The sequence below is a fragment of the Rana temporaria genome, chromosome 5 (assembly GCF_905171775.1).
Source record: "Rana temporaria chromosome 5, aRanTem1.1, whole genome shotgun sequence".
Lineage (NCBI taxonomy): Eukaryota > Metazoa > Chordata > Amphibia > Anura > Ranidae > Rana > Rana temporaria.
The window spans coordinates 295,408,609-295,425,353 of NC_053493.1; the positions used below are offsets into that span (position 1 = coordinate 295,408,609).

At 42.6% G+C, this 16,745-nt stretch overlaps 1 protein-coding gene across 20 annotated transcripts in view; it reads left to right on the plus strand.

Annotated features, from left to right (window-relative positions):
- Positions 1-16,745, plus strand: part of EPB41L3 (erythrocyte membrane protein band 4.1 like 3) — a 323,029-nt gene that overhangs the window by 290,164 nt on the left and 16,120 nt on the right. For 19 of the 20 annotated variants that reach the window (XM_040354005.1, XM_040353998.1, XM_040354004.1 and 16 more), the window contains one exon: positions 9,833-9,931. The exons of the other annotated variant lie outside the window; for it this stretch is intronic. In XM_040354005.1, the coding sequence (XP_040209939.1) occupies positions 9,833-9,931 (99 nt within the window). The remainder of the gene's footprint in view (positions 1-9,832; positions 9,932-16,745) is intronic. 20 annotated transcript variants of the gene reach the window in all.

Sequence of the window (16,745 nt, forward strand, 5' to 3'; positions counted from 1 at the left end):
GAACCCCATTGACGTCTATGGGACTCGGAACGTTCGAATTCAAAAGTGCTAATTTTAAAGCCTAATATGCAAGTTATTGTCGGAAAACGGGTTTGAGAACCCGGGTCTTGCCCCAGGGAACATGTATCAATGGAAAAAAAGTTTTAAAAACTGTCGTTTTTTCTGGAGCAGTGATTTTAATGATGCTTAAAGTGAAAAAAAAATGAAAAATTCCTTTAAATATCGTACCTGCTGGATGTCTATAGTATGCCTGTGAAGTGGCACGTGTTTAGAACTGTCCCTGCACAAAATTAGATTACTATAAGAAAAAGGTAATTTAAAACTGCTTGCGGCTTAAATGTAATGTCTGGTCCCTGCAATATGGATGAAAATCATTGAGAAAAATAGCATGAGTTTCCCCCAACTCCCCCCAGGTCATTACAAGCCCCTTTGTCCCTATATACTTTGAACAGCCGTATATAGGCGGTGCAAACAAGACAGGGGACTGTAGGTTTGCAAGTAGGAGTCATTTGTAAGTTGGATGTTTGAAAGTAGGGGCCTGCCGTATGTACTCAGCATAAATTTGGGCCCTAGGTGTTGATGTTGCCACAACACTGTAAGCCCTCACAGTTAGTCTTGGTGGGCGCTGGAACGCCCCGCTGTGTGAACTATTATATCAAGAACTGTAATTACATGCCATTGTGTAACAGTGGTAGAAAAATTGAGCCTTTGGTACTGGCGCTGGTGCCACAACACTGTAAGTCATTTACTCTTGCTGGGAGCAGGAATGGGCCCTGCTGTGAAATATTAGATCAAGAATTGTAATTACATGCCCCTGTTGAATAGGGGCAGAAAAAATGGGCCTTTTGGTGGTGGTGGTGCTGGTGCCACAATTCTATAAGCCCTCACAGATACTCTAGTTGGAGCGCAGGAATGAGCCCGCTGCAAAGTATTGCATCAAAAATTGTAATTACACACCCCTGTTAAACAGGGGCAGAACAATTGGACCTTGGGCACTGGTGCCACAACACTGCAACCCCTCACAGATATTTTAGTTGGAGCGCAGGAATGAGCCCGCTGCAAAGTATTGCATCAAAAATTTTAATTGCACGCCCCTGTTAAACAGGGGCAGAAAAATCGGGCCTTAGGCACTGGTGCTGGTGCCTAGAAGCAAAAATATTCTTACAAGCCATCAGCATGATCATTGAGGAGGAAAAGGATAGTCACTCAGCATAACAAGATAGTCACTCAGCATCAGCATAGGCAGTCTTGAAGGGATCTGACATTTCAAAAAAAAATATTCAGTTACATCAGCATCAGGTGCTTGGTAGCTGGTGGTGATCCAAGCCTGATTCATTTTTATGAAGGTCAGTCGATCGACGGAGTCAGTGGTGAGGCGCACCCTATGATCGGTTACAAAGCCTCCAGCAGCACTGAATGTGCATTCTGAAAGAACGCTGGATGCAGAACAAGCCAGTAGCTCAATTGCGTACTGTGCAAGCTCTGGCCAGTGATCCATCCTCAAGACCCAGTAAGCCAGAGGATTTTCATTGGGGAAAGGTGTCCAAGTCTGATCTTGCCCCTAGGTATTCCTGCACCATGTAAAACAGATGCTGGCGATTGTTGCTGGAACCGGTCATACCTTGGGGCTGCGGACTAAAAAATTGTCTGAACGCATCGCTCAGACGGCCACCTTCTCCACCGCTCCTTCTGTGACTGACCGAAGCCTCAGCAACACGTTGTCCAGGACCAGGATTTTGTAACCTCCCAGTATCTGGGAACGCGTTGCACAGACCTTTCTGCAAGGCCTCCCGAAGATGTTTCATCTTCTGCTCCCTCTGTGCCAGCAAGATAAGGTCTGCAACCTTACTCTTGTAATGTGGATCAAGGAGGGTTGCCAGCTAGTAATGATCTCTCTCCTTGATAGCACAAATACGAGGATCCTTCTGCAGGCTTTGCAGGATCAGGGAGGCCATACAACGTAGGTTTGCTGAGGAATTTGGTGCAGGGTGCTCTGGGACACTAAGGACGACATGATCCGCAGCCACCTTGTCCCAGCCACGTACAAGTCCATGGGTTCCTTGGGACTGTAATTGATCCCTTGAAGACTGCTGCTGATGCTAAGTGCTAGGCTCCACCTCCATGCTGACACAATCCTCCTGCTCCTCCTCTTCCTGTGTGATAGGCGGGCAAGCAGGAACACTGTCTGGATAAAGGGGGCCTTGAGAGGTAAGGAATACCTCCTCTTCCTCCCTCTGTTCTGCCTCAAGGGCCCTGTCCATTATTTCATGCAGCGTGTGCTCCAACAGGTGAATAAGAGGCACAGTCTCACTGATGCATGCACTGTCACTGCTCACCATCCTTGTGGCCTTCTCAAATGGTGACAGGACAGTTCATGCATCCCTGATCATGGCCCACTGGCATGGGGAAAAAAAACAAGCTCCCATGACCCTGTCCTGCTGCCATATTGGCACAGATACTCATTGATGGCCCTCTGCTGCGTGTGCAGCCGCTGCAGCATGGCCAACGTAGAGTTCCACCTGGTGGGCATGTCACAGATTAGGCAGTTCTTGGGCAGGTTGTATTCCATTTGGAGGTCTGCCAGCCGAGCACTGTCATTATGACCGTCGGAAATGCACACAGACTTTCCTGGCCTGCTTCAGGACATCCTGTAAGCCCGGGTACCTGCCCAAGAAGCGCTGCACCACCAAGTTAAGGACATGAGCAAAACAGGGCACATGGGTCAGTTGTCCCTGTCGCAGGGCGAAGAGGAGGTTGGTGCCATTGTCGCAAACCACTATTCCTGGCTTAAGCTGGCGTGGCGTCAACCACCTCTAAGCCTGCCCCTGCAGAGCTGACAGAACCTCTGGCCCAGTGTGGCTCCTGTCCCCCAAGCACACCAGCTCAAGCACTGTATGGCATCTCTTTGCCTGCATTCCTGCGTAGCCCCTTGAAAGCCTACGGAGCACCGCTGGTTTCGAGGACACATCAGCACAGGAAGAGGCCACAGAGGAAGAAGAGGAGGGGGTGGAGGAGAGAGGTGTGTCACAACCAGTAGTTGCATTTTGGAGGCGTGGTGGTGGAACAACCTCCAACACTACTGTACCTTGTCCTGCGTCCTTGCCAGCTGCCAGCAGAGTCACCCAATGCGCCGTGAAAGATAGGTAACATTCCTGTCCATGGTACATGCCTGCTGGACCATGAGTCAGCGGTAATATGCACCTTACCACTGACCGCCCTGTCCAGCGAGGCATGGACATTGCCTTCCACATGCCGGTAGAGAGTCGGAATCTCCTTCCGTGAGAAAAAGTGACGTTTGGGAACTTGCCACTGAGGTACCGCACATTCCACAAACTCACGGAAGGGGGCAGAATCTACCAACTGAAAAGGCAGCAGTTGAAGTGCTAGCAATTTAGCTAAGCTAGCATTCAACCGCTGGGCATGTGGATGGCTGGGAGAGAACTTCTTTCGGGGCTGCAGCAGCTGGGGCAGGGAAATTTGCCTGGTACAATCTGCTATCGGTGTAACGATAGTAGATTGCCCGCAAGTACTTGGCTGTGACACACCTAATTCTACACCTTCCGTCCTATCAGTGCAGGCTTCAGAGAGAACTGAGGATATAGTGGGGTTGGAGATCCCAGCTGATGAGGAGCAAGGGGAGGTCCGCTTTGTTCTTTGGTGTGGGTCTTTGAGGTACGCTTGCCAACAGACTGCATGGCAGGTCGGCGTATGTCTGGTCAAGCATGTGGTGCCCAAGCGGGTGATGTTTTGTCCACACGAGATACGCTTGAGACATATGTTGCAAATGGCAACGGTGCAATCTGATGCACTCGTCTCAAAAAAGGCCCACACCAAAGAACTTTTGGAATAACGCTGAGAGACAGCAGCGCCCTGCACATGCGTAGCTCTGCATTGTGATGCAGTCGGTGTGCTGCCCTTAAGCTGGCCCCTGGAGGGCATCCTGCCTCGTTGGAGATGTGCCTGTGCCTCCTCCTCCTCTCTCCTATCAGGCACCCACGTAGAGTCAGTGACCTCATCATCCCCTCCCTCCTCATCACTGTAGAAAACCTGGCAGTATGCTGCAGCTGGGGGAACATGACTGCCAGATTGCTGTCCTTCTTGGGCACCCCCTCTCTCTGGGCTCACATTACTGCTTTCCTCTAGCTGTGTACCATCATCGGAGTGTTCAAAACGCTGCGCATCCTCATGCAGCATGTACCCAACACTGTGGTCAAACAGTTCGGGGGACTCCTCAGGAGGACATGGTGGGGCTAGGGAAGGAGTGAGTGATGCCATTGAGCAGAGGGAAGAGGCCGCCTTGGCAACTGCTTTGCCAGACAAAGTAGCCTGAGCCTGGGTGAGAGAGGATGAGGAGGATGAGGACGGCTTGGTCATCCACTCTACCAAGTCTTCGGCATTTTGCGGCTCAACACAGCCAGCTGCCGAAAAAAGGACAAGCGTGTCCCACGGCCACGTGCTAATGAGGATGTCCACTACCAGCACTGTTGCCTCTAGGCGCAGAGCCTGCTTGCCCTCTTTTATCGGCTCGTGACTATCTGCCTCTCCTTGTTGTCCTTCCAGACATACTAATGGCCTGCACACTGCAGAGGACCACGTAGCTTTAGATGCAAACTGCAGAGGACACGGGCAGTACACACCACGTAGCCTTAGGTGCAAACTGCAGAGGACACGGGCAGTACACACCACGTAGCCTTAGGTGCAAACTGCAGAGGACACGGGCAGTACACACCATGTAGCTTTAGGTGCAAACTGCAGAGGACACAGGCAGTACACACCACGTAGCTTTAGGTGCACACTGCAGAGGACACAGGCAGTACACTACGTGAGAATACTGCAGCTAGCACAATCACCAGTAAATTAGGAAGAGCAGTTCTAGCTATACTATACAGTGTATAAATATATTTACAACACCTGGGATGCATATATATCCTCTACACACTGTAACTTTAACTGATTAGCCTGCCTGCTCTATCTACCTACAAAAAATGACTCTCTCTCTGTCTTCTCTCTCTTAACCTCCGCAACACACTACACACTACACAAGGCCAATTATGGCTCTCCATTTTTTGCAAGCTGTGATTGGCCAAGCATGCTGGTCATAGTGCATGCTTGGCCAATCATCAGCCAGCAATGCACTGCGATGCCACAGTGAATTATGGGCTGTGACACGCCACTCGACTTTGGCGCGAACGGCCCATAACGTTCGTGATTCGATGAACGATCGAACATACGATGTTCGAGTCGAACATGGGTTCGACTCGAACACGAAGCTCATCCCTAGTCAAGAAGAAAGCCATAGAAAGTCCTATTTTCAGTTTGCAAGAAGCCATGTGGGGGACACGGCAAACGTGGAAGAAGGTGCTCTGGTCAGATGAGACAATACTTTAAATTTTTAGGACTAAAAGTAAAACTCCATGTGTGGCAGAAAACTAACACTGCACATCACCCTGAACACACCATCCCCACCGTGTAACGTGGTGGTGGTGGCAGCATCATCATCATGTGGGGATGCTATTCTTCAGCAGGGACAGGAAAGCTGGTTGGAGTTGATGAGAAGATATATGGAGCCAAATAAAGGGCAATCTTAGCAGAACACCTGTTGGATTTTGCAAAAGACTTGAACTGGGGCAGAGGCTCACCTTCCAGCAGGAAAATGACCCTAAATATACAGCCAGAGCTACAATGGAATGGTTTAAATCAAAGCAAATGCATGTGTTAGAATGGCCCAGTGAAAGCTCAGACCTAAATCCAATTGAGAATATGTGTCAAGACTTGAAAATTGCTGTTCACAAATGCTCTCCATTCTGACAGAGCTTGAGCTATTTTGCAAAGAAGAATGGGCAAACATTTCACTCTCTGCAAAGCTGGTAGAGACATACCCAAAAAGACTTGCAGCTGTAATTGCAGCGAAAAGTTGTTCTACAAAGTATTGTCTCAGGGGGGCTGAATACAAATGCACACCGCATTTTTCAGATATTTATTCATTAAAAATAAAATAGATTTTTTTTTTATAATTTTTCTTCTACTTTACAATTATGTGCCACTTTGTGTTGGTCTACCACATCAAATCCCAATAAAATACATTTACATTTTTGGTTGTAACATGACAATGTGGAACATTTCAAGGTGTATCAATACCTTTTCATGGCACTGCAAGTAAGACAAAAAAAATCTGTTTCTATAATTTGCTAGTGTAACGTTAAGTCGGCCATAAATGGAGCGATTTGGTTGCAGGAAAGAAAATCACACGGACTGTGTTGATGTGGGGGATCCTTCCTGTGGAGCAACTAGCAATAATCGCGCGTAAAATCCGACAGGCAGGTTGTACCCAAGTTGATCGATCAGCTTGGGTACATTCAGCCTGCCCATACGTGCTGCTACATTCAGCTCTGCTAAACTGTTCCAGGTTCAAACTGTATATGGCCGGCTTTAGGAGATGATCAACGGCTTGTACTGCTAAGTACTGGCACAGTGATGGTTTGATATTACAAACATTTTGATGCCCATTGTGTATGCTTTGGTGAGTGCAATAGAGAACTACTGCTGACCACAAAAGCTACAGGAAATCTCAATGTCGGAGCAATGTTATAGCATTTTCCAGTGTAACAACTATGTGAAAACGCTGTGGTTACATCATGCTGCAGGTCACTCTTGTAGAGCTATACAGCACAATCTTTAGCTGGGCTTGAGCATTGGTCCCAGGTTAGGGGTAACAGCTGTAGCTTCTAGCATTCCATGTACTGGAATGCAGTCATTGAAACTTGGTGCCATTTGAGAAGAGCTGCCAAGCATATAGTGCTGTATGTAAAGTAAGTGAATCAATTCTTCTATATCTCAAATCAAAGGAAGATAAGAAACCCTGTGTGTGTGTGTGTGTGTGTGTGTGTGTGTGTGTGTATGTGTATTTTTTTTCTTTTTATTTCCTTTATTTAAAATGTATGCCTTTCTAAATTCATATGTAAATTGTGTTGTGGCACCATAATACCAGGTCCCTTTTTAGTGATGCTTTTGTCCTGGGATCACTACTAGTGTTCTGGGTCCTGATGGGAACTATTTTGCAAACGGTTGTGCCAATACAAGTGAAATAAATATTAACGGTGGTTGGTTAAGGTATAAGATTGTTTCAGATGTTGATGGGGGAAAAAAAATTATCTTCTCCAACTTTGTTGAACAACAACATGCCTAAATGAAAATGCCCTGCTGTATACATAACAAGATGCAGGTTTATACTGTTTAAGTATTAAAAGTGGAATATTCTAGGCTATTTTGTCTAAGGTAAAATGTCACCATTGAGAGCTGTTCAAAATACAATTCCATATTTTACATGTGGCATTTTCATTATATCAGTATATTTCATTTCAACTTTACTCACCGCAATCAATGGTAAATCTGAAACCAGCAGACACTCTGGCCATATGCTTGTCTCACCCATTATGGTCAATCAAACATTGCTTAATACATTAATGTACTCAGTGGTCCATCCCGGGTTACACTGACTGCTAGGATGAACTGGACTCTATAGCTATAGAATCATATAATACACCAGAACTCGGCTAAGCATTTACTGTATGTAACCTGACCTCAAGATGAATCCCTAACAGCACCTTTTATGGCTTAATCAATTATACACATATGAAAGAATTAACAAATCGGAACCTGATGAAATTAGTTAAAATGAAGATATTGTATCCTGCTACATTTTATTATAAGAAAATATTGACGGAGGAGTCTAATTCTAAGTCAAGTCATGTTTTTGCTAAATGTACTGCCATTAAAATGTCAGGTTATCCCATAATGGTACTGCATTAATCACCAGGACATTAGCCTAAACTGGAGTTTAGGTCCATAATATTAGGAGATTTTGGGGTTGATTTGACCAATTATGTCCTATCCAGTATAGGAAAAAAATTAATTGTTAGAATAAGTTAATTTGCCGAACATTATTTTTATAATTTTTTTATTCTATTAACAACAAGTTACTATGGACACTGTTGCAGATAAGATTTCATGACAGTTTTAATGGCCACGTTTTTGTCCATTACATGGTGGCAGGTTTTATAATAACCCAAAAACGACTATACAACATGTTCCTGCTGTTCAATAAAGGGGGCCTACCCTCTGGTAGTTGCAGGGGAAGCTATATGGCAAAACTAAACTGACATCAGAAGCATACATTTGTACACTAGAATTGGGCATCATGTACACTAGTCTACACTGGCAGATTCTAAACTTGAGTTTAGGATATTTTTTTTTTTTTTTTTTACAAAAGCTCCTAAATTTAATTCCATAAAAAGCTTGGTGTATCAATGTACACATAGGCTTTTAGCAGAGTTTAGGAGCTGGCTCGTTTAGGTGAGCTTCAAGTTCACTCTCCTGAATGTGAAAATGTGCAATATAGGAATCTTTTGACCACCGGCTGCGGGAAAATTTAAAAACGTTGCAAAACCGCGTTGTTGTTTTGCCACGTTTTACCTTGGCTACAGTAAATGTAGGGTAGTGTACATAAAGCCTTAGGAATTCCATTAAAGATCTCAAAGAAAGTGTAAGGCAGTCTTTATAGATGGCTAAGGCCAAAAAGGTACACAATTCTTTGCCCTTTGCACTCACTGATTGTGTGGCATAAAGCTGGTCTAATGACGGGTTATTCTCTCTGGTAGGACTCCTTTAAAAATGATCTCATGTATTTGGAGTATTTTCAAAATGGTTTTGGTCTAAGTGGCTGGCATTTGTCAACATTTATTGATTCCAGGGGGAAGAGAAAATGTCTGACTGTACCCACCCCTGCAAAAATTAAAAGCCAGCAGCTACACATACTGCAGCTGCTGGCTTTTAATAGGACACTTGACTGTCCTGGAGTCCAGCAATGTCAGCAACACAGCTGATGTTTCCATCAGCTGTCTGGTGCTGCCACCACCATTGCCAGTAAGTGAACGTGGTAGTAAAGCATTATGGCTTCTAGTCGGGTCCTTACTGCGCATGCGCGAGGCACCACTGCGCTCTCCTACTGGCCCAGCAGCGGGGGGAAGGAGGAGGGAGTTGAGCTACTGTTGTAATGCACTGCGGTCCAGTCTCCCAGAAGTGGGGAGAGGATACCTGTCAAAGAAAAATGAGTGGAAGTTCCACTTTGGGGGGAACTCCACTAAAATATTAGAATTAAGTTCTTCTTAAAAATTAACCTAATCTGGCCTAACACATTTCTAAGGGAATAGCAGCATGCTGTCTTCAACTTGACCCACGCTATTAGGAAAAAAAAAAAAACTTTGTTCCCAATTTTTAATTTTACTTCTAATTTTGAAAGTGTTTTGTGCTTTCTGGAGTTATTCATGCTGGTGGGTCCAAAGCAATGCTGAAGAGAAGGCACCTTTTTATAGTGCCATCAAGTACTGTTGTTTTTTCTTCTTTTTTTTTACCCTTTCCTATATACATGTCAAGCCCAGGCTGTACATGGTGCTCTAACTTCAACCACAGCATTTGACAGGTTTATAAGTTGTTGAGGCCTAATGTATACCCAGGGCTTGGGGTCCAAGGGAGATGCACAGGCCTAAGTTTGAAGACAATCACCTGTACTAGTGTCTGCACATTAGCTCTGCTATCTTGGAAATTTTAGGCCAGGTCTAGTTCACTATGTTATAATGAAATTCCTGACAGTGTGACATACATTTTTGTCACATTATACATAAACAGTACACATACATATGTTTGTGAGTTGTACAAGGTCTCTTTCATACTTATGTTTTTATTTTGGTGTGGTGACCCAACCATATATAACAATAACATTCTCCAGTAAATATCTCTTTATTAAATTCCCGTGCTTGCATCACTTTGTTTTTAGATGGTGTCTCGCCCTGACACAGATCCTGGTGTTTTAATGAGCGCTCAGACAATTACTTCAGAATCTCATGGCACTACAACTACTACACACATTACCAAAGTAAGTCTTGATGGGATGTATATGTATAGCTTTTCAAGGTAGCACGTGCTAGCAGGTTTCAATAACAAAGATGATTCTATGCCTTGGCTGTCAATATTTTCTCCTCTTTTTTAAGTTCATTGGTTTTCTAACATACTAAATTAGCACAGCACATGGCAGATACTCACTTCATAAATGAAGCATTGAGGGGGGGTTCATATTGTGTTATTGTTTACTTTTAACTGTAATGGTACTGAATACTTTGTCAATTCCACACTCCGCTGTTATGAAAGCAAAGAAACATGGACACTAAAAATCAGTCGTGGGTACAATGACATGGGTTGCAAGTTATGCAACCCTTACTGTTATATCTATGTATACATATTAACACACTCGATAGCTGATTAAGTCAATTGACTCACTTACACGTGCATCATTTACCATTTCTCACAATTACATTCATACCAATTCATATATGCTTCTGTCTCAAGGTCACCCCTCATGCCTTTCATGTCACAGACCTATTCATATGATGTTTTTAGTAATGTACCAGATTTATGGTAAAGCTATGTAGACTGCTACAATAATGTTGCAACTTTATTCATCAAAAATCAGTATGTATCAATGTTTTTTATATAGAATCCTTTTAGAAAGTGGTGTTTTATTTAAAAAGCTTGTGTCTGTTGATTATTAAAGTATAACTTAAAGTATTATTTTTCATTATGTATAGACCAGAGAGGAATTTTAACACCTGCTAGTTTTTATTACTCTGTGTCCCTGTTAGGGAAGCTCAACAGTTTTTGTTTACCATTATCATTAAAAGTGAAAATCTATCCCAAATTTTGAGCTGCTCATACCGGTAGAAACATAATAGAAGGCAAATCTTCCAATTAGGACACTAATTCTGGTGACCTGGGGGTCCCCCAAGGTCTTCCCTTAATTTTACATATAATTTCCTCTTCCTGTTTTGGCTATGGGACAGGAAGTGAAGGTAATATGAGTTGAGAAAAAAAAAATATAAAACACAGGTGGGGTAGTGGCGCTACCTGGGGTACCTAACAGTAGGAAATCCCACTAAAGTGACAGAAAATACTTTATATAAACATATAGTTAAAAAATGAACCCGTGACCTAAAGGGGATCATCCAATGTAAAAATAGTAATAATAGCTTCTATGAGCAGTGAGTCAATAGTAAGTGATAAAGCATGAATCTGTGCATAAATATCTGTGCAAAAGGAACCTCTGTACACAGTGACCAAAAAGCCAAAAAAGTATAAACAGAAAATAATTGCAAAAAACTGTTGACCGGGCAACTAGCCAGAAGACAAAATAAAAAGTGAAAAAATAGTATACAAATTGTCCCAACAGATAATATGTGTATAAAAATTATACAGCAAAATGTATATATAACCGAAAAACCAAGAAAAAAGATTAATTGAATGAGTAGAGAAAAATCCTCATAACAAGTTCATTTTCCGTGCAGTAATCCAAAGTGACTTGGTGTAGTATAAAGCAGGTAATCTGATGACTTGCATGCTCCACCTTCTGGGTCCCCACTCATCAAATGCCACCACCCCTGCAGGAGTAAATGGCGTGTAGTATCTGGAGCTGCTGGAATCCTAAGGCTTCTCCTCATCTGCTCACCTCCAGCCTTCTCGCTAGATGATATTCTGCATTTCCGAGTCCTGAGCGAAGCTGGTATGATAGCAATTCCTCCACAGTGAATCCTCATAGAGTCAAGGGCCCCAATAGTGTAGTACCAAGGTGTTTATTAAAAATATAAAAAAACAAGGGGCATCCCAGCATCAAAACATAGATAACAGCTGGTAATAACCCCAAAGCATACACTAAAAAGAGTGGGTTAAGTAAACCTGTCAGAGGCTGGGATAGGCAGCGTGCGTTCCACCCCATCTCCTCACAACCCGGAAATGACGTAGCATGCGTATGCGTGACTCCGCCTTAAGCTTTTCGTCAGTGGACGTTGTCTGTGTCTGCTTTGGGGTCATTACCAGCTGTTATCTGTTTTGATGCTGGGATACCCCTTGTTTTTTAATATTTTTAATAAACACCTTGGTACTACACTATTGGGGCCCTTGTCTATTTTTCTTGGTTTCTCTGTTGTTATATATCAATTTGCTGAACATTCATTTTTATACACCTATTAACCGTTGGATGATTTTTATACAATTTTTTCACTTTTTTTATTTTTCTTCTGGCTGGTTGCCCGGTCAACCGTTTTTTGCAATTATTTTCTGTTTATACTTTTTTGGCTTTTTGGTCACTGTATACAGAGGTTCCTATTGCACGGATATTTATGCACATATTCATGCTTTATCACTTACTATTGACTCACTCTTCATAGAAGTTATTATCACTATTTTTACATTGGATGATCCCCTTTAGGTCACGGGTTCACTTTTTCAATATATGTTTATATAGAGTATTTTCTGTCACTTTAGTGGGATTGCCTACTGTTAGGTACCCCAGGTACCGCCACTACACCACCTGTGTTTTATATTATTTACCAGACTCCTTTGTGGAGCTTTTTTAATCCTTCTTCTTTTTTTAATCCTGTCCTAAGCGCGCTGTACTTTTCCTGTTTTGTGGGAAGTGAAGGTAAATGACTTCAATTGGACACAGATGGCAAAAAAAAAACTGACAGAGGTTATAGCCCTCATTTACGCTATTTAAAATGGGGGGGGAAAGCTGTGCCTATAGTTCTAATTTATTTCAGTAGATTGGCATTCACTGGCAGATTTTCCAAGGATGCAGGAGTTTGCTGATACTCACAGGCATTTCCTTCAGTATGCAGTGATCGTAGAGTCCTATAAATTACCTCAGTTGCACCTGCAGTGATATTTCTCATCCCTGGGCCTGCAGCCAAGCCTATATGCATTACTAGCTGCATTTCTTTACCACAGCAGAAAATTTATTTTGGCATAAGTAAAAACTGAAGCACACCCTAAAGCATTTGTATACAAATACCTATACTGTGTCAGATCAGTGTTTTATACCTTCTTCTTCTGTGATTGTAATGACAACGGTATACATTTTAAACACCCTGTTTTTTATGTAGTAATATTGCTATGACCATATTTGCTATAAGCATAGGGCAGCTTTTTGGAATAATGGTTGTGGAAAAAGCTGCCTTAGATATTCCAACATTACTTGCTGTATATGTCTAAAGAATTTACATACATTGGCAGGAGCACTTTTATAACCGTGTATATTCAGAAACACACAACATGCACGCCAAGAAACAGCACTTCAAATATGTTTTTTTTTCTTGCCATGAAATCATTCTCTTTACAAATAAAACGTTTTTGATTACAGTCTGGTGAATATTATCTAAGGCTGGATCAAATTAGTTGAGAGCAATTTTGTGATCATTCATACTGGCAAAAGCAGCCGCAGAAATAGAACTACTTTGATAGTCTTTATTTTTTATCCTATTGAATATTCAAAGAGTATTTTTAAGTACAGTAGGCACTTCCAGTGTATAAAATAAGGAGTCTTCAAAGGTTTTCATCCAATTAACTATGTGGACTTATCTCATTAAAACTATTTTGTAATGCCAGTATGTAAGACTAATAAAAGTGGGCATTAAAAGAGCGGTATGGGAATCCTCTTTTTTAACCACTTGCCGACTGCTGCACGACTATATACATCAGCAGAATGGCACAGCTGCACAAAGGGACGTACCTGTACGTCCTTTTTAAATTGTGGCATAGTAGGCACGCCCACCGCAAGCTCTATGACCGTGCCCACAGGACCCGCAGACTCGGATGTCCACCCGTGTCCTGCGATCGTGTGACGGAGCTGCAGAACGGGCATTTCCCTGTTCTGCCTAGTGACAGGACAGTGATCTACTGCTCCCTGTCAATGGGAGCAGTGATCACTTTCGTGTCACTCGTAGCCCAGCCCCCCCCCCCCACAGTTAAAATCACTCCCTAGGACACACTTAACCCCTTCCTAGTCCCCTAGTGGTTAACCCCTTACCCATTTTTATAGCACTGATCGCTATATAAATGACAATGGCCCCAAAATAGCGTCAAGTGTCCAATGTGTCCGCCATAATGTTGCAGTCATGATAAAAATCGCAGATCACCTCCATTACTAGTAAAACAAAATTACAAATAAAAATGCTATAAATCTATCACCTATTTTGCAGACGCTATAACTTTTGCGCATACCAATCAATATACGCTTATTTTATTTTTTTAACAATAATATGTAGAAGAATATATATCGGCCTAAACTGAGGAAAATATTTTTTTTTATATATTTTTTGGGGATATTTATTATAGCAAAAATGAAAAAAATATTGCTTTTTTTTCAAAATTTACGCTCTTTCTTTGTTTATAGTACGAAAAATAGAAGGTGATCAAATGCCACCAAAATAAATCTCTATTTTGTGGGGGGAAAATACGTAAATTTTGCAGTGCCAAATCGCAAAAAGTGCTCTGGTCATGAAGGGGGTAAATTCTTCCGGGGCTGAAGTGGTTAATTATACTTGCCTATGTGGATGCTGCATTTGTCCACCGCCTGCTCTAACACTGAGAACCGAGCGATCAACCATCGCTGATCACTCAGTTCTCCGGACTCCCTTAGCAGAGAGCTAGTGACTGCGACTGGTGTTCTGCCCCCCCATTCTCAATGGAGCGCTGGGCTGTGAAGAGTACGGGAGCTTTCATTGTGCTGAGAGGCTGAGCTGGGTGCCAGTCCAGGCATGTGGGCGGATCCTGACACATGGTCACGGTTTTGCCTGAGCCTGGACTGACTCTGTGATGTGAGTCTGCTGTCTGCTGAAAACAATTCATTGCTATTTACAGTGGCAAAAAAAAAAAAAATTGTTGGACCCTTAAGAATTACCTTGATTTCTGAATAAATTGCTTCTCAAATGTGGTCTGACCAATACCAGAATTGCTATACTGTATACATATTTTTATAAATCAACCAAAGCACAAACAATTTTACATTGTTAAAAGGAAAAATTATTGCGCTCGTTCTAAATGTGAGAAAATAATAAAGTAAAATAAAAAGCTGCGATCAGGGCCGGCCTTTGGGGTGTGCGAGCTGTGCGGCCGCACAGGGCGCCATGGGCAACAGGGGCGCCATGCGACCACCCAGAGGTGTACTAAGGGGGGGGCGAGTCGCCCCCGGGTACCACACACTGGGGGGGTGTCAGACCGGCACCCCCCTCTGCGATTGTATTACACCCGTGGTGGCATTTTTTTCCTCTTTGTGTATGTTTAGGTGACCAGGAGGCGAGGGGTGAAGATGGGGGGGGGGGCGCCACAGGATTAGCTCGCACAGGGCGCCTGACCACCTAAGGCCAGCCCTGGCTGCGATCAAAAAGTGTTATACCACACCAAACAAATACAAAAAACTGGAAGTAGATCGTGCTAATATTATCAACCAGCTGCAAAATCATATGTCAAATATGAGTGACAACAAATAACAGTGAGCCGTGACATGTGAAACTATATTCAGTGAAAAATATATGGATAAATGAATGAACTAGGGGACCACGTCCCCTAGTGACGAAACGTAGGGAGGAGACGTTTTGACGTCACCGCGCATATCGTTGTAACCCGGAAGATACGGGCGTTCATTTTAAAAGCTGGCCGGCTTGTTTTCATGTTGGATGCCTTGTTTAATCTGAATTGATGTAAGTGCATACCTATTTTTAGCTATTAAATCGCGAGGATTTTACACTATTGTGAGTCCCTCTTTTATCCACATATATCCTGTTTGTCTGAGATGACCGACCGATTCTGACAGCTTTGAGTTGGATAAACCGGTGGGAATATCTGCTTTGGATACACCCTTACATGCTGTATTTGGTCTCCTTAAACAGAGACCAATAATATTCGGTAAGAGGCAGTGTTTGTCTTTGGTGGAAGTGCTTTCTCATCCCCTTTCCTGGGATGTTTTACAATTTCTGCACTGGGGACATCTTCATTTGAAACTTCTGTATGGTGGACTTTTGGCTCATTACAAGATTCATCTATCAATATTTTTTTCATTCATGTTTATATATTTTTTTCATGTATGTGTATATACTTTTTATTTTTACTTTTTCTTCATTGAGGTATTTTTTCACTAAGGACAATTTATTCACTTATCCATATATTTTTCACTGAATATAGTTTCACATGTCACGGCTCACTGTTATTTGTTGTCACTCATATTTGACATATGATTTTGCAGACAGCTGGTTGATTATATTAGCGCGATCTACTTCCAATTTTACATTGTTATAGCTCTCATTTTAAAAGGATTCAACAAAGGCCTTGAGGGAAAAATATGGGAATGTTTGACATAATAGCCTAAAAATATTTTATTTTAGTTAAATTTTTTTGTATTCCATTCAATGAGATTAGATTCGAGGCGTGAACAGAATTTGCTTAAAGGAGTGGGCTTCTTGCGACGAACCTATGCAGTGACAAGAATGTGGCATACACTACTGATATAGGTGGGGAAAAAAATGATAATGGTCCATTCAAACCAGAGTGGTCTGCTGTGTTTAATGCAGATACATGATGCTGCTTATTAATGTGCATTGTACACCAGAAGGGACCAAAAGCCATTTTACTGGCACAGTGTACATTAATGCATTATCATGCATTGCTATACACTGCAATGCAGATGTTCGGAAAAGGTGCATTGGTTGCCGTTAACAATGAATGGCACTGAAGCACACCAGCGGACATTACCACAGCGCAGTGGTACAAATGAGTCCTAAGTAACGCAAAGGACATACCTTCAACTTGGCAATACAGTATTTTTGTTCAGGTGTCTACTATACATAAAAGTATTTATAGAAGGACAC